This window comes from Aulonocara stuartgranti (genome assembly GCF_965226115.1).
Source record: "Aulonocara stuartgranti genome assembly, chromosome: 22".
Taxonomy (NCBI): Eukaryota; Metazoa; Chordata; class Actinopteri; order Cichliformes; family Cichlidae; genus Aulonocara; species Aulonocara stuartgranti.
The window spans coordinates 17,755,966-17,777,875 of NC_138957.1; the positions used below are offsets into that span (position 1 = coordinate 17,755,966).

The following is a 21,910-nucleotide window of genomic DNA, read 5'->3' on the forward strand; positions in this document are numbered from 1 at the left end:
GATAAAATATCACACAGTCACTTTAACATTTGAGCTGCGGGGTAGCCCCCCAAATTCCTAAAAATAGGAAGGCAAAAGTCCTAAAATAAAGTCGGCTGTCACCGGGGATAAATCGGGTGGGCGTTCTTTTTTCGTGCATCTCACCCGAGAGTCACAGCTTCCTGGTCATGCAACCGCTGGAAAGCTGCATTCTCAAATCCCACAGCTGGTGTTGCCCAATAGAGGCGGCGGTGGGGAAAGTGGGCCGGGCTGCACGCCCCCAAGCTTTATAAAATTCCCTCATACATCCGCCTGGCGCAACACGTAAACAAAGCAACGCTGCTGTTTCAAAGAGAAAGAAGGAGAGAGAGAGAGAGATTGCAAAAGTTTTGAGGACTTTTTTTCTCCATCTCTTCAGGAAGTTTTCATTTCAGGACAATCATCTGCTAAACCAACAGGTAGGTTTCTTTTTGGAATTATGAACTCTACTATGAACTCCTTTTTTATGGGTTCCAAGGAATTGTGCGCTCACTTCCTACTCAGTTTCCCCGTTATTGACGTTGTCTGTGCGCAACCGCTGAAACACAACTAAAATAAGAAACTAAGGCTGCATTATTTCTTTCCTTTTTCTAACCCCTTTATAGAAACTGGAACCACATTTTTATTTTTGCACATTTAAAAAATGCTTTCTATTACATGTCCACGTGCATTTTCCGAGAGAGCTTTCTCGCACTTTTGGGCATGTTTCTCAAAAAAGATCAAATAATCTGTGGAATGTGTTTCATAGCAAGGAAGGTGCCATGTGTGCAAAGTGTAAAAGATCTTCGCAGATCAACGTTCATGTCACACGTGACACTGGTGGCACGCGAGCACACGGGAAACATGCAGTTTTATGTCAAATGTTGCACTCATCGTGAGGCCAGATAGTTGCATAACAAATCCTCTTTGCTTTCTAGCCTTGGTATTAATGTAACAAACAAACAAACAAACAAACATGCACGAGGGTGGGGGCTGGAGGAGGGAGAGAGACTGGGCTGTGGCTGATGCTGATCGAAGTATTAAACATTTTCTTTATTGACTTAAGGTATTAACAGCAAGTGTTCCAAAATGCATAAATAAATAAATCTTTGCTAGAAAAACAAGACTGCTCCCCATCAGATCTGCGTGACCCCTCCTCACCAACTTCACTATAGAGAGGAAGACGCCCACAATTTGCTATCTCTTACAGTGAAAATGTAGGTCTGTATGAGCTTAGTCCAGCAGGCCTGCTGCTGCTCTGCTGATATTCCAGAACCAGGGATTTGACAGATTAAGCGAGTTCCCAAAGATTAGGGAAGCAATCATTGTTTCTGCAGATGGATGCAGCAGGCTCGTGGATTTAAAAGTATATGGAGGCAGAGGAGTGAAGGGATGACCTGCCCTTGATTCTGGCTCTCTGAAATTGAGACTCTGTCCAAATCTAATCACTACATATGCTTCTTTCTGTCAGTGAACAAAGAGAGTTTGAGCCCATGCTTGTTTTGTAACTTGGATGTTGTGGCTTAAAGCAGCGCACCCCATCTCCTGGATTTACTGTGGAAAACAAGCGCTGATGTTTTACGTAGACCTGAGCCAGAGTTGTTGTTTTCCTCTAAAGCTCAAACCGCAGCATCTCATTGTCAGGTGATATTTTTTAATATTCAGAAAGCCAACAACTGCCCTAATCAGTCATCGAAACCAGTCGGTGTCGAAGCTTGAAAAACTAAAACCTTGACATGAAGTCAAACTGTCAACAAATAAAAATGCTTCAAATAATTTCGAGTTTGTGGTTTTTTTTGTGGTTTTTTTTTCTGAGCTACACTTTTAGGATCATCTCTTAGAAACGTATATCCTCCCACTGTTTCCTGTTTAAGATTGCATAACAGTCTCACTTCTGCCAAGCCAAAGCTGTTTCAGTTACTGCTTTTGTTTCGTTTCTTTCCTTCTGCAATGACATTTTTCTAACAGGAGCCTTTGCATGCAGGGACAACTGCTGCCACTGGCACCTCTTTGTGCTGAGGCCGGTTTTAAAGAAGGCACCGAAGGCAAATTCCTGTGAGGGAACACGCTCATCTTAAAATCTGAGAATAGTCTTTTACCCAATGTGGCCAAATTTGAGGAAGCGATTGTGCTCGGTGTGCCACAATATTAAGAGCAGCAGAGCAGCCTTGCGTTCAGTGTTATTCACTCCATCTCATGTTATTCATCGACATTATAAATACATTTTAAGTGTAATGGGCCACTGTTGAATATTTATCTCTTTCCATGACAGTCGTTTGAAATCATTTCATAAAACATGTCACAGCAGCAGCACTCCTATCATGTTGCTTAGGCTCAGACTCTGGCGTGGGTAAACTAACACTTCCCCTTTCTGCACTCCTCTCAAAGAGGTGAAACATTAGCTCAGCTTGGCTAACACCACAGGTGTAAACAGCAGGTGACCTAGTTGTCTTAGCCTGCTGCTCTGTCAGAGCTTCTCTCTGATGTCGACATGCTGGCAGGTAGTGACTGGTAGCCAAGCTTGAAAAGAGATGCGTGCTTTTATTTCATTAATTTAGTTTCTGTTGTTTTCCATTTGGTCCCACGTTGTCATTTACTCACCAAAGTGAGTAAATCAAAGTACAGCACACCTGTAAGTCCCATAAGATTTACAAAAAGAAAAAGAGACACCAGATATGATAAATGTTGCTTTTCCATATGGGTGAACTTACTTGTCTGGTTTTATTTTTTGCTGTTTGCAAAAAAAGGCTTAAAAACAGAAAACAGGCCGAGAGGTTTGCTCATGTTGACATGGGAAATTACATCCCCCCCCCCTCCATTTTTTTCAAATTATATAATCAAAAATGGCCTGAGCATTTTCTTTTTCTTTCGATATTATGAAAATCATAAACATGGTTTCTGTTACATGGCTGTGGAATCTCAGCGGGGGCTGCTCTCTTGTCCTCTTCAACAAAGCTCCTGCAGTGTAACCGCAGCCATGTTTTTGGAAGGGCCGCAGTGAACAAATGAACCTGTTGTTTGATACTCCTCTTCCTCTGCGGCGCTGTGAGAGCTGCCTGGCGCTGGTGTGTGTTCTCCTCATCAGAGAAACACAGGCATACAGGTGTTTGTGTGTACCCAGGGCGTATTCTGCCAGACACCCATATCTGAAACATGAGTTGCTTCCTCTAAATGGCAAACTTGCTCTGATGAGCACTCTGCAATTCTGAAGGTTGATTAAGTTTTTTTTTTTCTATTTTCTATTTTTGCTGGCACAAAAGACATTGTCAAAGCCTGGAAATGGCAAACGGAGAGACTTCACCCAAACAGAAACCAAGATAAACACAGAAAGTGACAGGAAGCGCAAGCAGGGCGCTGAAAAGAAGCTGGGAAGTTTAGATGGGAACCAGGGTGTCAGTTGCTTCCTGTATATGGATGTGTGTCTTGGTCATCATGGCCCCCCCGCTTCAGCTGTGGGAGAGAAGTGGGCAAGCCCCTGGCCTGCTGCGGCCAGTGGACAAAGGGCTCTCTTAACTGGCTAATTTGATTTGCATGCAGAGTCACAGCCTACATGCTCTATTCCAACACAGCATCATGATCTGCACAGCCTGGCTTCTCTTCCAGTTTTCTGCCCCTCTGTACAACTCTTCATCTTTCTTTTCCTTTTAATGTTGTCATTAAGCCCCACTTTGATGTTATTTTATGAAATGTCTTCCCAATCCCGAAACCTGGATTTAGGGAGGGTCTTTTTCAGCTCTAAGTTCAGTGGATAATTAACTTGAGTCCAATCTTCAAAGTGCATGTGTAGTAGATCTTTTTTTTCTTTTAAATCTTTCAGCAGGGTGAGAATTACCCAAAAATCACACTTCCTCTTCCCCTCACAGCCAAACCTTGCTTTGTGCCTGTCAGCCACGTGTTTCTCATGTAGGCGGTTCGCAGGTGTGGTCCGTTATGTGAGCCGCATGTTACTGCAGATAACTGCTGCAAGCCTCTGCATGTTGCGAGTGTGTCTTGGACTATATTAAACTTAAGCCCTCTTTACTTTCGTGTGGAGAAACACACCCAGCCAAAGTTCAAGCAGGCCTCATTCTATTGTCTGCAACTCCTCAATTCTGACAAAAGTCTCCCAGCAGTCCCCTTAAAGACGCTTAGGAGCAAAAGAAAGGGACAAATCTGTACTTTAACAGGCCTTTAATCACTCTTTTATTTTAAAATACAGTAATGCATATAAAAACCTTGATCCTCGTACACAGAAATATGCTGAACCAGTCATTAACTAATTGCTCCGATCTCTCCCAGGCTCTGCAGCTCTTTGAAATGGATGATATCCAGGTTGTTGAGTCCAAACCCCTGCTGGTTGACAGGGAGCTGCCGGTATGTTTTGTGCAAAGTTTTGTTTAACGGTAACTCTCAGATAAATCTTAAGCTGTTGGAGTTCTATGCTGTCAAGCTTTGTATGCTTTTTGCTGATTTATTTGTGCCTCTTAGCTTGACTTTTCTTTAGATATAACTTTTGGGATATTGGTGCTTTTATATGAGAACGTAATCAATGAACACTTCATAAATTTCTATACACAGATTTCCAAAATATGCACAGTAAAAGACAATTAAGCTGTCTGTGGTCGGCTGTGTGTTAGAAAAATGGAACTAGTGCAATAAGAAAATCATGCATATGCACCAGAATACCACAGTATGATTCGCTTTCACATAATTTCACAGAATGTTCTTCATGTTTGATGCATTATGTTGACTGTGCAGTCAAAATTATACTTGATTCAGGTTGGGTTCAGTGATGGGAACCGACTTTGGGATATTAGATTATAGCTTGTTGCACCGTAATCATGTTATCTTTTATGTTTTCATTCCTCTTTTCTCTCTTTCCAGGGCTTGAGAGAGGCTGTGCAGCAGCTTGTAACCAAGGTATGTTTGCATAAACACACATTAAACACTTTATCATTCTGACAAGTTGCAACATTTTGTTTTAGCAGTTAAATCCACTGCTTGGTATCTCATAACTTTACCTTGAATAGTACCATCTAGTGGCTGATAAAATGAAATACTTTGATAATTATTAACATAGCTGTGGCACTACCTCATTGACCTTTTATCTGCTGTGATTTTATTAGGACAGAAACCTAATTAGGGTTCCACTAACTGAGTCAGCTACAGGAAGTGATGAAATGCATGTTGAACTGGATTTGATGATGCAGCCTATCGGGAGAAACTGCATGTGTTTTGGTGCTGCTGAGTCTGGGGGCGATCCTAACACCCTGTACAGAGCTCCTTATAGTCAGAAAACATTTGCTGCCTCTTGAATCTGTGTTGTTTTTAAATAACAGTAGGTGTGAGAAGTGCATTGGTTTCAACTTAAAAAAATCTTTTCTTCAAACTTCATGCGAATTTAAGGGTTTTGTGCTCAGGCAGTGTGTGGATGGGGTTCTTTTACTGAGAGTCTGAGCTCCATCAGAGTCCTTCTGACTTTCTTTGCTGTGACACTGACAGATTGGTTGACCTAAAGTATCCAGGGCAAGTGTTTGATGTCTCTGTGGGGACTAAGCTTCCAACAGTCAGTCGCGCAGGATTAGTTGGCTCTGATGATATTCCCTGATTTTTATTAGCGAATGCATTCATGACACCTGGACACACACACACATACACAAAAAAGAAATTCCACTGTAAGTTTCACAGATGTGCGTGTGTGCTTATGAACACTCTGTACACACAGACACATGCTCGCTGCCTTGCAGGATTATCTCCACTGCGTAGTCTCCACGTTTGAGTGTGCCCTGCAAAGCGTGGGTGGAGCGAGCTGTGGTGAATCCTGTACATTACATTTCGTAAATAGGTTTTACCTCCTTGCTGGATGTTCCTGACAAGTAGATCCCATGCAGTTAGAACTGGTTTGGGGGTAAAAACAAACTACCTAATAGGTTGTCTCGTGACATACCCTTGACCTGCTGATGGATCACCATAGAGCTGCTGTTGGTTAATAATAAACCTTCATATAAACAGTTTAAGTTTAAAATTATTAGAAATAAAGAAATGAATGACAATGTAAAAGCAATTTTTAGCTAATAATCACTCTACATATTTAGATTTTATAGAAAAAAACTTTTTTTTAAAGGAGTTAAATGTTTTTTTTAGTCTAGTTCTTAAAACTGATTTATTCATGGATTATGGCAGTATTTATATTTGGAGAAATTTTTAAAACTTCGTTTCACTATTTAACTAAATTTTTAATGTATTATGGGTGAGTTTTAACCAAATACCGAATGTGTAATTTAGAAACAAATCAAAGATTTTCATCAAAAGGGCTCAGTCTAGTCTCGAAAGACTGTTTGCTGCCGTATATCGTGCAGGATCTATATTTAATTACCAACACTAAGTTAAGTCTTTGTTTTTGTAAATCTTCTCCCCTAAATATTACTGAATAATAGCTGCTGCCTCATTTATTCATCATGTTTTGCCACTCATCGCATGCTCATACTTATCATGTCAGCGCAGTAGCTGATGCCCCTCTCTGACATTGGCTGATCCAATTTAAGGATATCTTCATCTAGAATTAGCTTGTTTTGACCAGCCTGCAAGGCACCATGGGAGGCCAGGAGCTTAGGCCAACTGGTAAGCAGCAGGGGTATAAAATGCAGTTCTCACTGAAGGGCTGAACGACTTCAGAGGCTTACCAGCTCTTGGATCTATAGCTCAGAGAGCCACTGTAACTACAGTTTTCAGTAGCAAGCAGTGTTTAACTCTATTCCTGCAAACATGGTTCTGGAGGATCCTGATGTGGAAATGATTGTCGCTGAGATTGAAGTGAGTGTGAGTAGACTAAAAGCTTTATTAAAATGTTTGCTGTAGTTTCCAGCGGATTTGTGGGATTATGCTGCCTGCTGGACAATCGATACTAAAGTTGGAGTTGTTGCACAGGTGCTAAACGGGGAAAAAAAATATTCTTCTTTTGTGGCTCATGTGGAAAAAATGTGTTGTGTTTTACAGTGGCCAGCCTTTTGAAATGGCTTTGCTTACTTTTCAGTTGGTAAAGTAGATAGAAAACTAATATATTTAATGGAATGATAAACCTCTGTAACGAGATGCGGCATGGTTGGGTAAATTATTCCTGGTGAAGAGCCTATCATTTAGATTTTCCATCAAAAAAACAGGCTAATTATTGGAGGTTGTATTTAACAAAAGTATTTCAAATATTACTGCAACAGCTTTACGTTGTCATATTGACTATGCAGCCCTGTTGCACCAGCATCAAGGAGTAACTTTAAAGAAATATATATAAATATATTTATGTATCTTTTGTAACCTGGAGCTATAAAAGTATGGTCATGTCTGTGTATCTATAGGAGCACGATGTGGAGACTCCTAATGGAAGAATTCACTGTACAATGAAGGGGGTTCCCAAGGGGGACAGACCAGTCATTCTCACCTTCCATGACGTCGGCCTGAACTGTAAGCCTACCTCATTATTTCCTTTATCTTGGTGAAACGTGCTGTGGTACCGAAGGCCTTGTGTGTTTTGAATGATCATACCAATTAAAATGAAATTAGTTTCTCTGAACTACCTTTATATTAAGTCTATCTAAGTATCTAAGCTGGACTTATAACCCTTGTATCCACGCTATCATTTTACGCTCGGTCATGTTTGTGTATCTGTAGGAGGAGGTGTGGAGACTCCTCGTGGAGTCTTCCATGATTTCTTTTTTCTTTTTTTTGTAATGAAGTCAGATTTTGTAAGATGATTGCTCACGGCACCTCCAAACCTGAGATTTGCTCATCTATTCAGGCGGTTTGAGTTCTTCTTTCCCCCTCTATTAAGAACCACTCATCCAACTCCACCATCTTTTCACTGTTTTCCAGACAAAACCTGCTGGAACACGCTCTTCGACCATGAGGACATGGCGGAAATCATGCAGCACTTTGCTGTGTGTCACGTCGATGCCCCGGGGCAGCATGAAGGAGCAAACACCTTTTCCACTGGGTGAGCCAGATGCACACATGCATGTGCGCACACAGTCACAAACAGAGAGACACTTAATGTATGTCAAGCAGTCTGTGACCTCAGAATCAACAGGTAGATCACTGTGAATGTGCTTAAGGTGACCGAATTTGACAAGTATTATCTCTTGTTCAGCCTAATCTCTGCTTTAATGGTGAGACTTTGCCTTATGTTAAGATTAGCTGAACACAAACTGCTGTCAGGAGTTGATAACGGTAATATAAGACCATTGCTGATTAGATAGTGTCTGTAACAATACTCTTTTTGTTTCCCCAGATATGAGTACCCTTCTATGGACCAACTCGCTGAGTCTCTCCCACTGGTCTTAAAGCATTTTGGGTAAATTGAGCTCCAGTTCCCAGCCTGACACTTCACCCTTTATATTTGAGACACTTTCTAACCGGTTGTTCTAACAGTACCCCTCTACTTTTGTGCACTCTAGCCTGAAAAGTGTGATTGGCATGGGCATGGGAGCCGGGGCCTACATTCTGTCCAGATTTGCTGTGAGTTTACCCCACGCTCTCTCAGTCACACTTAATATTTTCAGTATTAATCAATCTTGGATTAGCAGAGCTGGCTAATGGGTTTCTGCTCTTGGCTGATTTTTGGCAACACACTGCCGCTTATTGCTTGAGCCTGCAGAGCCATGAAAGCCTCAGGAATGTACAAGATCAGCTCACCACTAACACTGTGCTCAATAGTAAGCCCCCCTCCCCGCTGACACAAAGCTGGCAAAGATGCAACATTTAACTCTTTGCAGCCTTTACTTTAACTAGTTCTATATTGTTCAACAGGGCACGATATAACATTAAAGAGCTTTAGATTAAAACCTAACCCTCACCAAATTGGGAAACAATAAATAAATAGATGGACTATACAAAATATTTTTTTAAATCGGTTGTGGGGCACATATTTAGCGAAATGTGTCGTGGTTTATTTCTAAAGTTCATTTATGTATCTTTTAGCTGGACTACCCAAATATGGTAGAAGGCCTTGTTCTCATCAACATCAACTCGTGTGCTGAGGGATGGATGGACTGGGCTGCACACAAGGTAATGCGCGTATAAACACACATATGAGCACCTACAACTGTTCAAACCATTTCCAAAAACTGTGGTAACTTTGACTTTTGGATTTGCAGAACCATTAAAGCTAAACATAGCTTTTTCTGTTTTTTAGATCAGTGGCTGGACTCACGCAGAGCCCGACATGATCATCACCCACCTGTTTGGAAAGGTAAAGATTCAAATTCTCATTATTAAATTAATTAATATCTTCATTACGCTTAAAGTACCTCTGTAAACTGAAACTAGGATTTTAGTTAGATTCATTTGTAGGTCGTGGGTTTAACACGTCTTTTGTTTTGGGTACCGCAGGAGGAAATTCAGCACAACCATGATCTAATTGCCACATACCGCCACCACATCATGAATGACATGAACCTGTTTAACCTGCATCTCTTTGTCAAGTCCTATGAAAGGTAAGCACAGCTAGTTTATGTAAATGTTTCATGATATAATCTTGGTGTTTGAGTTCATACACTCTAATGGAAAGTGTGGTGGCTCCTTAGTGTAGTGCTGTACACATTTGAGATACCGATCCCTGTGGAGTTGAGTCAGGGAGGCCATCGGGTGCAAAAATTAGGGAGCAGCCGAAAGTAGCGTGTTCTGCGCACTAACAGATGTGTCTGTCTACAGTCGAAGGGATCTGGAAATTGAGAGGCCAGTCCCTGGAAGCCATGCCAGAACCCTCAAGTAAGTTGTTCTCAAAAACGGCATCAGCTTAAATGAAACAATGTTATTTCTAACACGGAAACATTCACTGTGTGGTTGTGTGTCCTTTATCCAGGTGCCCTTCTCTGCTGGTGGTTGGCGATAGCTCTCCTGCTGTGGAGGCCGTGGTGAGTTCACATGGCTCAAGTGCTAATGATTAGACTTCCCACTGCCGTTAACACGGTTCAACTTGTGCTGGACGTGTTTTCCATTCGCTTCAGTCGTCTGCTTAAGCCCAAGAGATATGCAAGGATAAGTGCTTAAGGACAACAGTTTAGCATGTCTTAGGCAAGAACCGAATTGGAAACAGAAACGGAGTGATGCAGATCAGCTTTAATCTGTTAAAGTTAAGAGATTTGTGTGACTGCTGCTGCTTTCAGCTGCAAACAGGTCCCAAATCCAAAACGTATTTGTTAGTATATATTATCCATAGGAATAACTGGATTAAGCACACAACATTAAAAACTTGTTGGTCATCACACATCATTTGCCTAATAAATGTTTTGCGTTTGTTCCTGCAGGTTGAGTGCAACACTAAGCTGGACCCCACAAAGGCCACCCTTCTTAAGGTGAGGGCCCCACTCATTCCCTCTGTTGTGGCCTTTACCCCACACCTCCTGTCTCCTATTCTCATCCAGATTATAACCACCTTGATGACAACTCATCTGCTGATAAGATTCCACTGGCTCAGCATTTACCTGGTGATATATTAACCAGTGGTATGACAGCTGAGCGTTTCCCCAGAGCTCACTGACCTACTTCGGCTGGCCTGTGGCGAGCTTTTTATGAACCGCATCTCAAATCAAATGGCTGTTTGACTTAAAGTGGTGCCTTTTACTGGGGTTAATGGTTCTGCGTGTTCAAATTGGACTTAATGAGCGCTGTGGGGGGTTATGGAGTGTGCACGATGCTGCACGAATACACAAGTGACAACATGCAAAATTCTAATTTTGTGTTCTTTTACTCTTCTCCCCAGATGGCCGACTGCGGTGGCATGCCCCAGGTTGACCAGGTGTGTATGTGTGAGAAAGAAAATAGGGAGGGGGAAATAACATGAGAGACATTGATGCTGTAGAACAGGCTGGACAGGGCTGGATAATCAGCACACGGGGTCAGGTGGAGGGGTGGATGGCGTAGGAGGGTGGCACTTAAGAGCATTAACAAGTACCAGACATGAACCACAGTTGTCAGGTTGTAATCCTCCAAACTGCACAGCACCTGTTCATAACAGCTGTCATATCACAAACCCTGGGAAGTAAGCTGGTGGCTGAGAGCTTGAACCTGTCAATGTTATGCAAACAAATATAATAATTACTGAAAAGAGGACTGATTATCTTTATGTTCTTCTCTGCAGCCTGGCAAGCTGACCGAGGCGTTCAAGTACTTCATTCAGGGCATGGGATACAGTAAGTATCACATACTTTCACTTTGTTTTACTGAGATATGTTCAGATTAAAGTTTCTTCTTCCAACGTGCATGAAAATAAAAACGACACAGAAAAAAATGCCTGCCATCACCGGTGCTTACAGATGTAAAAGATGTATATTCTGCCACCTTGTGGTGAGAGAAAGATCTCTTAGCCTTCGAGTTCACCTCATCCAGTGTTGAAAATCAAACACTCTGAAAACATTAATGCACTAATTAATTTTGTTAGGCTCCTCATTACGTTGCTGAGACCAGTAATATAATTTCTAGTTTAGAATAGCACATTAAACCTTACGTATTCCCACACATCAGCACAAACAGCTACCCTAAGAAGGACATGCACAAGATCTGAGCACTCGAGTGTCACATTCTTGTCTCTTTACGTGCCAAAATTTATTATTTATGATGAACTGCACTGAGAATGCCCCCTTTGAGAATTTTTGCAATTGGTCAAATGCGCTCCACAAAGTGAGTTCAAAGCATGTTTGATTATTCAGATACTTTAGGATCTTGTGTAACTCTTGCAGGTGACTCAGTTGTTTGATTTCTGACTGTAATGTGATTAATGAATTTGGGAACAGGAATGCTTGACTGTACCAATGTACACACAAATATAAGGTGATTATAATAATGCCCCAACACAGCCTTCGCACCCCTTGTTTTTATGATTGATTAGGGCATGTACTCACTATGATGTAACTAATGCTCAAAGGACAGACCATATGTGCACCCACTGGCAACTTTATTATACACAGCCATTCAGCTGATTTAATAACTAATCAGCCAATCACACGGGAACAGTTCAGTTAATTTGGGCATGTAGACATGGTCAAGACAGCCTGCTGAAGGTCGAATTGAATTTGACAACTTTGCACTACTGCTCTCAAGCATAAAGTATTCGCTGTTTAGTTTAAATGGTGTCCGTGTGAACTTTCATTTGACTGACACGTTTGCATTTGCTGATGACAGTAGAACCAATTTTAATTGTCTGCATCTGTTTGGATGGCTTGCTTTCATTGTAACAACACGTGGCAATTTATATGCTCGCCATACATTTATTACAAAATTCTGCAAATCTTCTTGAAGGTTGTGATGAAAGGTAGTGAGCAATGGGAAAGTGGACGTCAGTAAATTCTTTTCCTCTTCCCTCAGTGCCTGCTGCCAGCATGACCCGCCTTGTTCGCTCCCGCACTGCCTCTGGCTCTAGCGTCACCTCGTTCGACGGCAACCGCTCCCGCTCCCACACCAGCGAGGGAAACCGCTCCCGCTCCCACACCAACGAGGGCAGCCGCAGCCGCAGCCACACGACTGAGAATCCGCACGGCCGCTCCCACACAGACAGCTCCATGGACACCACGGCCAACAACAACGTGGACCAAGGCGTGAGCAAGTCCGCCGAAGTGTCCTGCTAAATAACCCTCCACTCAGCAGACATCCAAACCTCTCAAGGATCCCCTTCAGTCTCTGCTGCGCTACCTCTAATTCACACCTGGCCCATCAACCTGGAATTGTTTAAAAGAGAGGGGGAAAAAAAGAAATAAAAAAACGCACAATACACACTCACCTGCAGATTTCTCAGTGCAGATGAGTTGCCCTAGTTTGGAAATATGTTTGAGTAAGAAGTTGAGGTCGTGTTTATTGATTGCAAGCAGAAAATGTTTGGGGCCACAGTGTAATTGGAGGCAACGCAGCATTTGGGGACATCGAAGCAGAGAATGTCGGAGAAAGCTGTGGCTAAGAGTACACCAGCTTGTAATATATCCCTCATAATCTCGCATACAAAAAAAAAACAACCTCCCCTTCATCTTTCCCTCCAACCTCATTTTTTTTGGTCCATTTTTACCCTACTGACGCAGCTTTCTCAAATTTACCCGACTGTAAATGTGTTTCCTGTTCTCACTGTAATTGTTCGATCATTTATCCGTTTATTTTTCATGTATGAGTTATTGTTCGTATGTAGGAGCAGACTTGTAGATGTGGAGAGTGAATGGGGAGGCACTACACGTATATCTTTGAAAACTGAAAGGGCAGACTTAAAGTATATCATGCACAGCAAATTGTTATTGTCATTTATTTCCCCCCCTGTGAATTTTCTTTCCCCCAAAAGATTGTTGAAATAGCAGTTTGCAGGTGAATTTAAAATTAATCTAAATTGTATGCTTTGTCGTCAATCAAAACACTGAAAAACCAATGCTAAAGCTTCAGGATCACATGGTTTATTAATGGATCAAAAACGGTTCTCTCTTAATGATTTTTATGATGATTTCTATGCAATCAATGTGCCATGAAATTGTTCACCTTTGTTAGATTGTGCTGCTCCTGTGTGTGGATTCTTGAGTGAGTGATAAAAGAGAGGTCCACATGTAAACACGAGGATAGCCATAGAACTTACCTGATACTTTCTACTCTTTCTTCTGTATTTTACTTGCACTACAAAAACATTTGGCTCTGTAGAACACGTACATACAGCTTTGTAAATACACAACCTTCTAATGCTGTAGAAAAGCATTAAAATGACATAACCGTTTGTATTTATTAAAAAATGACAAAAAAATGTGTAACAGCTTCCCTGATTATCCTTATTTCATATGAATATGTAGTCTTGGGGATCTTTGTTCATCTCTTAACACTTATAGGGAGAATTTAATGAAATAGATGAAGAAAAACCTACAACCTCCGTTGATATGGGAGTTTAAAGGCAGGCAAGCAATGTCCTTGTGAGACGTCGTCCAAAAAACATAGCATGCCAGTACATATGCCAAAAGCCTCATAAATAAATTAAACCTTCAGTATTTCACATGCGTTGTTGAATATTTTCATTTGCAAACACTTCTTTAAATAGTCTTCAAAAGCACACCATGCTTTATGAATACACATATGTGATATTTACAGATTTTTCCAATAGGAAAAAGAAAACAGAACAAAATCCCTTGTACATGATTGGACTAAAAAAGGAAAGGAAAAAACTGCATAGGAAATGAAAGTCAGGAAAAAGTTCTAAAGCTCTTTACAGATGGGACAAACCGACAGGTCGCTTCTTAGTTCATAACCTCTGGATAACCGTAATAATTCTCCAGGTCAGCAAAGATGTCATTGGGGCTTCTGCAGCTGAGGTTGCAGAAGCAGGCCTGAACCCACAACATCTTCCAGGTGAATCCCGTCCCGTTGGGACACTCAAACTCCACGTCAATGGTTTTGGATTTGTAGGGGATGCAGCAGCGTTCGTCGGTGCAGACGCCGCAGTATTTGGGCCGGTACGCTTTCTTGCTGGTGCAGCCGGAGATGGTGAGGTTTGTTGGCTGATCTTCCCTGTAGATATTAAGACATTTCTTCCCTGGCTGAGGGAGCAAAGAAACAGGAAGATTTTAAATATAAAAACCATTTCAGTTTGATCAGTTATTGTACGTGTTTGTGAGACTACTACCTTGATGTGTTTGGTGATGTCGACCTCGCACGGCCGCAGGTTACAGAGACGAGACTCTTTAAACAGCTTGCATCGCTCATTGGCATTGGAGATCCTCATGGACAGGCCGCGGCCGCAGGTCTTTGAGCACGGGCTCCATGAGGTAGTCTGGGTAATGCAGTTTTTGTGCCAGCTCGTGGTCTCGGCTGGGAAAACTAGACAGCAGCATAGACAGAGAGGTGTGCAACTAAATTACGTTCAGCGCCATTTCATTGTCAAAGTGCTCCAGGTCGCGACAACTCTACTCCATTTGGCAAACCAAGAGTTAAATATAGACAGTTTTAATTAAAGTTTTAATGAAATTAAAAATTCACAATATTTCAACCAATCGTTTGGTTATTAGAGACCAAAAAAAAAGTCAAAACAAGGATTGTTTTTCCAACTGCAGTTAAATTTAGCAGCATGGCTCCCCGGCAGACCCCAGCATAATACAGAGCAGTGATAAAAGATGTAACAGGAGTCAGCTTTATAATAACTGGATCAATAAATAAACGGATCAATTAAGGAATTTCAGGAGAACAATTCCACTCAATCAACCAATCACATATCCTCTTGTTTTAAAGTTGTCTTTTAGCAACATGAATATACTTGTTTAACATTCAGATCATTCAGATCCTGCACATGTAATGTCGGAGAGAACACGAGAAGCACAGTATGACTGTCTCCCCTCGTGTCGCATCTGTTTTGAATCCAAACTGTTAAATTGTGTCTGCCTAGAAGTCCGGATCTAATTTGTTTCCTTATGCAGCACAAAGAGATCTTCATTCACATTCTTGCCTCCACTGGCTTCCACAGGAAAGGATCGATTTGTCACTCACACGCTTACGACAAACACATACTTCACGATGCGTCTGGACTACCAGCTTTACTTGCACAGCTACTTTGTGAGATGCAGTTTCAAACAGAGCAGATTCTGTTACTTCTAAAGATTTATACTGGTGTAAATAACACCACTCAATATCAGAAATATTCACGGTGTACTGTATGTATGTCTACATTTCTGTGCAAACAATACTGCCCAAGAGAGCTCCAATTAGTCATGTAAAATCCTCACATTTTTAAGAATACTGAGGGCTTCCTAGTAATTTGTTCACTATATTTGTACTTGAAGCATTCCCTTCCATTTAAATGACCTCTCAGCCATCAACTCTGAACATTAGATTTAGGGGTTAAAACATACAATATTTTTTATCCAAAGCTTCCTACCCTCGACTGCATGTCGCAGCGCTGTCTTGCGCCCTCTCCTGGGCTCGTCACAGATCCACTGCTCGCAGCACTGTCCCCGGACTTTGATTCGTCGTGGGGTCTGGCACCAAACACGGGGAGGCTGAGACTCTGTGCACAGCCCCACACAGCCAATAGCACCGTTAACACACACGCACTGGTATTTACAGTTGGGCTGGAAACTCTCCCCGTTACGGTAGATCACGCCATTGTGCTCGCAGCCGATTCCCACCATGTCTGCCAGAGAGGGATGACAAGCAGGAATATATTATAAAAGCAGGGCAAACACACAAAAGCTTGGACTTGTGCGTTGCTGCTGAACTGCGTCCGCCATTATTAGGAGGACATTTGTCTTGCAGAGCTTGGAAAATAAAAGCAATCGATAAATGAAACATTTTGCACTTCAGAAATGTTTGAAAACTGTTATATTAGTCTCCATTTTTTATTTTCTTATTCCATCTTCAAACTGTCATCAGATCATGTGTAGGTAGGTTTTAAATGAACCTTCTATTAGAGATGGAAAATCTGTGACACCATAGGTCTGTTTTTACTATTTTTTTAGCAGCAGACATCATTTAGTGGGAGGTAAGTATTTCATTTCTCCACAGCTTATTCCAAAAAATAAAGTCCTTAAAAGTGAGCACAACAAGCAGCGAATGAACAAAAGAGAATAATTAAAAAAGGGGGAAAAATGGTGTGAGTGAAACTAAAATGATAAATGGTATGAAAATAACAACACATAGACGTATTAAAATACAAAAAACATGTAATGCAATAATTACATTAGAAGCTAGTGCTGTGCAATATCTGGGATAGATTTGATCTCGACATCAGGCAACGATTAAGTCTGCACAGTCTGCAAGGATGTAGAACAAAGGCAAAATAATAAAATGAAAACATGAAAACATGAATAACACAAAAAGTTATTTGCATGTTGGAGACTTGGATATAAAACTTGCAGATATGTCCCTAGACTGAGGTCAGTAATTCTCTTCCATGTGTGCTCTGTGCTCTTTGTTGAATAATGTGCACATGCTGCCTGTGCCATGAAACCAAACCAAAAATAGCTTTTTCTAATATTCTCTACTCAAGTCTGTGCTGTGCTGCAGTTTGTGTGCAGTTTGGACAATGAACGTGACTTGCAACATTACAAAAATGAACTTTTGATGCGGTGTACAGCGGTAGTTTGTTTTGGTGAGTGACACTTACATGCACACACTCCTTTTTCGTACCTAGGCTTGTCTGAGCTGTAGTCGCAGTACAGTCCCTTGTGGTAGTCACACATGTCTGCCTCGTTGCACACCTCGCCCACCTGCCGGGCGCAGGTCTTGCAGCAGTCGCAGCCATCCATGAGGAGGCTTACACCTGGCGGGCACTTAGGGGGGGTCTCTGGACACTCGCAGGGCCACTTGCAGTACTGTGTGCGGTTGTACAGGTCTACAAATGGGGATGTGACAGCTGTGGCAGGCAGCATGGTGGTGGAATTCAGGGAGTAGGCCTGCAGAGAGGAAAGGGGAAAGAAAATGAGATTCCCAGTTCATATACTCTATATTTTATTAATCTAATATGTCCAATAGCTTTCACATCATGCGTACAGCTTATGTCACATCATCAAGCCTGAGCCTTTGTTACAGTGATTGCACAAAATAAGTCATCTGCAACTACTCTTTCAACCTGTTTGTCCAGAATTTTTTTTTATTGCACAAAAGGTATTTGACCCCTTGTGTGGGGGCAATATTTTTAATGCCCTTAATCATGATTTTTTTTTTCATCTAGCCCTCTTTGGTAACCATGTCTCAGCAAGTAATGGACTTGAAAGGTTTAAAATCCCTTACTTGTACACTTCTGCTTCAGTGCTAACATGTGTTCGTGCTGTGCAATAAATTAAATAAGACTATATAAATGAATTAAACACCCAGTGGAGATAATCTTATTAAATCACCATCGCGCCCTGGTGTCTTATGTATTAACACTGGTTTCCGTTGCCATATTTCAAACAAGAACTGTGCTACTTACAGTTATAAAAATCCTGCCAATGAAATGAATTTCATCTCCCTTGGCATTATGACTCTTACAATCTGCTCTGTGTAGCCAAGATCACACAGTAAAGAGCTTTGCAGCTCTTAAAAGCAGATGTTCTCACAGCAACGCTGCACATAAGGCACATTAACAGCCCAGAGCTTAGAGGTTAGCTTTGGACAGAGAATGCATGAGCCTCAACTGATGAAAGTTTGGGAATGTGAATGTTTTTTGTTATTGTTTTTTGTAAAAAATAATAGATGGTTGAGTCTGAACTGAATTCTTTTTGTTTTGAGAGCATGGTGTGCTTGAGAAAGGAGCAGGAAATGATCTCCAGGTTGTTACTTCGTGTGACAGAAACCGAAACTTCCCTCTCAGGGAAAGTGAAGTCATGTTGCATTTATGATGCAAATCGAGCAAAACTTCAAACGCAGATGAGTCAGTTTTGTAGCAATAATAAACCACAAAGGCTCTTTATGAATAAGACTTCAGCTGAAGCAGATACCGTGTCCATCCTAATTAAAAGTACAGTATGTGGTCGGGGCTGGGCGAGAAGTGAAACATATAAAATTAGCTCCAGTATTGTCTCTACAGCCATAAATACTTATAGCAGAGCTCTTAAATGGGGAGCTTGAAAGATACACGTGCATGCACACTCTGTCCGCGGTTAACTGTGCGAAAAGATGCTTAATCATCTTAAGCACGGTGGATCCATTTTCCTCGGCTTGTTCTCAGCACTTCAGTAGAATTATGGTCATATTAAAGATAATGCAGATGAACGACTTTTAGTCACAGTCGTGCCACAAAGCTGTTTTATCAAAAGACTTAATTTATTCTGCAGCCATGAGGCTAATTTGCAAAGTGGCATACATATTGTTCCCGCTAAGGAAATCATCACCCTGACACAGAAAAAGGAGATCATGGAAATCAAGATGTGAGTGCTTCATAAATTAATTATAAAAGCTGGGCTGGGATTGATACAAACATCTTATTGAAATCATTTATCTCTGATGAACACATTTTGCATGTAGGACATTTAACAATACCAAGACAGAGAGATTATTTAGTGAGCTATTTGTGGTTATCATCATCATCTTTTTTTCCCCCTTTTTAAATGCTTTCTAACGTGACCTCAAATACTTGTCATATTTTTGTGGCAGCTGGTTACAAAGAGATTACAAGTGCTGATGACCCTGGCTCCACTCCTGGTTTAATCTCTTCTTCCTGTCAGCCTGCAGTCAGGTCAGATGACCCGCGGGGAGGTGTTGGCTTGATTTACCCTTCCTCAGAGCAGAGGAGAAAGGACTTTTCCCAGGGGAAACTGTCACTCAGGCGTTGTTGTTATTTCCCTCCAAACCACATGAGTTTATTATGCAATAATGAGAATATATTTAATACTGACTATTCACAACCACACTGTTTAGGGGTATATTTGACATTGATGCTGAATAACCCAAATCTTACAAAAACTAAGAATATCGCCGTGTTTAACGTGTTTAACACAAAATATCATTAATTTAAACACTCAGTTTCTGAGGTTAGACCACAAACTGATGTCTTTATGAGTAGAAAGGCTCTGAGGAGGCAGTGGGATACAAGAAAGCACATGAGTACCCCCAAATATCCACCAGGTGGCACTAAAATATAACCGAACGAGCCTAGACACAACTTTGAGCATCCCACAGTGCAAAATTAAAGCCAGATAACGGATAATAATAAATAAAGGATAATAGGATAATAAAGGACAACAATCAGTTTTTAAGCAGATTTTAATGGAAATATTTATTCAGCCAAAGGTTAAAAAAAAACTATTTTTTTCTCTTTTTTTTTTTTTTTTTTGCCATAACCTGACGAATAAATTGGGGGGGGGGGGGGGGGGCTAAAACGGAGGAAACACTGATTTCGTTTATTACGTTTAAATGAGCTTGTCGTATAGTGTATCTCAGCCTACCTTACTAACTTTAAAATAACCCCCTATGTCTTCTGCAACTTGCATTAAACGTCTGAGTTACATGCAACCTGGACGTTAAAAGAAAGAAAGAAAAACAAAAGACAAAAAGGTACTTTGGGAAATCTGTCCTCCATCCCACCTCTTGAATCCCGGCTGCTGTTACAATCCACAACAGGAGCCAACTCATCACTGGTGAGGAACTGCACACGCATTGAATCCAGAATTAGTTCCGTCTCTCAAACGCGCCACACGCCGCTCTCCTCAGGTGTGCTACATCCTCGTCCCCTCGCTGACATCTCGGCGCCCTTCGGTTTGCGCTGACAGCCTGTTAATAAGAGTCCGGACCCGCATAGCCTGCCCTCAGGTTTCCTCTCTTCCCCTCAGCTCCACTTTCACCCGAACCTCCTCTTCTCCAGAGCGCTGGCAGCTGTGGTGGTTAGGGCGTGTCTGGAATAGTCTCTGGAAGGACTCTGACACTCCTATTACTGCTGCTTAATTTAAAGGCTCCAGATATTTCCAAGTCAGTCTGAAAAGCAGTGCGCGTATGCTTACGTAGGCTACAGAATCATTGCCCTCTACTCCACAAGTCATAATAAGTTCCTTTGAGGATTTCAGTGTAGTTAATGGGTCATTCTGCACAGGCAAAATAGAGATTCAAGTTACTGTCTTTGTTGCATGTGAGTCTCCTATTAAGATAGGCCTCACATACACAGACATTACAAATACAATCATGTAGTTTACACTGAGGCCTGGACTTTGTGTAATGCTCCCGATTTGGCTTCCTCTGAACTTATTTACTTCAGCAAACATATTTGGAATTATTTATCATGCGCCTGTCATTGCATGAGAGCATTTTCTTTTAACACCACTGTAACTACAGCAGGTCGCCTACCTCTCGCCCATTGTGTCTATTTTAAGGCTCCGACTGTGCCTGGCCTCCAGATGTTTAGTTTAAATCAAATGATGTCATCTATCTCACAGTCTGCTACTTTGCTTTCCTTTCATTTTTCTGGAAATTTGAATGTGTCACATTGAGGAGATGCAGGTGAGCACCAAATGCGCCATATGGAAACTCTTGTATTTGAGTAATGCTGCACCTTTTACCACAGCACCTTTTGCTTTTAGTCTGCTGAGTCTCACCCAGAATAACCAAACGTCTGTGAGAATTCGACCCCACAGGCAACAGAGAGAAGGAAAGAGTGATGGATGAGAAATGAACACTTTGTCAAAGAGCAAAGTGCCCCAGGTCTGAACCCCTATTATTTACAGGCAGTCGTCTAATCCCTGTCAGAGAGCTGTCAGCTTCTGGACTGATCTGAGCAGGCTTTCCTCTTTGCCCTGACCAGGATGACCCGCCCCATCCACAGCACAATGCACTCTGTCTCTCTCTTCTTTCCTTACTCTAAAACTCAGCTTCTCTTTACTTTCCATCTCTGCTGGTCTCCCCACCTTCTCATCCTTACTCCTGCTGAAGCAGGGCTGAAGCCCGTTAACCTCCAACCTCCAATTTCAGTTGTTATCAAAGGTTTTTTCCCCATCATCTAAGATTGTGTATCTTTTCATTTCTTTCGTTTCCTAAGACATTACTTTTGTCTTTTTTTCCTCTTTGAAAGCTGTGAGGTAAAATCTTTCATGAGTAATGATGGGGGAATTCAACACTGTGAGAAACTAGTGCTGATATTAATTATTGCCTTTAGGTGGCAGTCAATTAAAGTAGACACTGTGTGGGTTCATGGTCACTTTTAGGAACCATTTTCAGCGAACGCAGCTTTTGCTCCATCCATAAAGGTCAGCTAAAAATGTACCAGAAAAAGAAAGAAAATTACATATATAAACCACACCTGCATATAAAACACAGACAGAGCCATGCTGAGGTTTTCCACTAGGTTTAGATTCTGCATTTTAAAGTCAGGCTTTTATCAGTGATTTCTATCAGTGAACTATAGCAAAGCTACTGAGGCTACAGTCATGTGAGGAAAGAACGTGCACCCTCTTTCAATTCCATGGTTAATAAAACAAAATAATCCTCTGGTCCCTCTCGAAATTATTTAAATACAAACTTTATTATATATTAT

At 41.5% G+C, this 21,910-nt stretch overlaps 2 protein-coding genes across 4 annotated transcripts; one reads left to right on the forward strand and one right to left on the reverse strand.

The window, feature by feature from the left end:
* The first annotated feature begins 309 nt into the window (after positions 1-309).
* ndrg1a (N-myc downstream regulated 1a) lies at positions 310-13,739 on the forward strand. Of its 3 annotated transcripts, XM_082520565.1 has the most exons (16): positions 310-437; positions 4,276-4,350; positions 4,861-4,896; positions 7,329-7,434; positions 7,843-7,963; positions 8,258-8,320; positions 8,424-8,484; positions 8,947-9,033; positions 9,161-9,217; positions 9,358-9,461; positions 9,679-9,735; positions 9,830-9,881; positions 10,275-10,322; positions 10,730-10,765; positions 11,108-11,159; positions 12,331-13,739. In XM_082520565.1, exons 2-16 carry the CDS (start codon positions 4,294-4,296, stop codon positions 12,588-12,590), a joined length of 1,197 nt encoding a protein of 398 aa, XP_082376691.1. In that variant the 5' UTR covers positions 310-437; positions 4,276-4,293; the 3' UTR covers positions 12,591-13,739. The 3 variants fall into 3 exon arrangements, with proteins under 3 accessions (XP_082376691.1, XP_082376692.1, XP_082376693.1); XM_082520566.1 differs by lacking the exons at positions 310-437; positions 4,276-4,350; positions 4,861-4,896 and adding an exon at positions 6,624-6,795; XM_082520567.1 differs by lacking the exons at positions 310-437; positions 4,276-4,350; positions 4,861-4,896 and adding an exon at positions 6,624-6,789.
* Positions 13,373-20,462, reverse strand: ccn4a (cellular communication network factor 4a). The gene is made up of 5 exons (XM_082520568.1): positions 19,975-20,462; positions 17,075-17,363; positions 15,848-16,102; positions 14,603-14,796; positions 13,373-14,516 (listed from the first exon to the last, which is right to left on the reverse strand). The coding sequence occupies exons 1-5, from the start codon at positions 20,020-20,022 to the stop codon at positions 14,217-14,219; spliced, it is 1,086 nt and encodes a 361-aa protein (XP_082376694.1). The 5' UTR covers positions 20,023-20,462; the 3' UTR covers positions 13,373-14,216.
* Between the last annotated feature and the right edge of the window lie 1,448 nt (positions 20,463-21,910).

What these genes read in the sequence shown, in the direction of transcription:
- ndrg1a (XM_082520565.1), top strand. Translation starts at nt 4,294, where the DNA reads ATGGATGATATCCAGGTTGTTGAGTCCAAACCCCTGCTGGTTGACAGG. An exon ending in TTTGTCAAGTCCTATGAAAG is followed by an intron (nt 9,462 to 9,678) that starts GTAAGCACAGCT and finishes GTCTGTCTACAG; the next exon opens with TCGAAGGGATCTGGAAATTG. An exon ending in CAAAGGCCACCCTTCTTAAG is followed by an intron (nt 10,323 to 10,729) that starts GTGAGGGCCCCA and finishes TCTTCTCCCCAG; the next exon opens with ATGGCCGACTGCGGTGGCAT.
- ccn4a (XM_082520568.1), bottom strand. Translation starts at nt 20,022, where the DNA reads ATGAGTTGGCTCCTGTTGTGGATTGTAACAGCAGCCGGGATTCAAGAG. An exon ending in CGAAAAAGGAGTGTGTGCAT is followed by an intron (nt 16,103 to 17,074) that starts GTAAGTGTCACT and finishes CCTCTCTGGCAG; the next exon opens with ACATGGTGGGAATCGGCTGC. An exon ending in GCTGCGACATGCAGTCGAGG is followed by an intron (nt 14,797 to 15,847) that starts GTAGGAAGCTTT and finishes GCTGCTGTCTAG; the next exon opens with TTTTCCCAGCCGAGACCACG.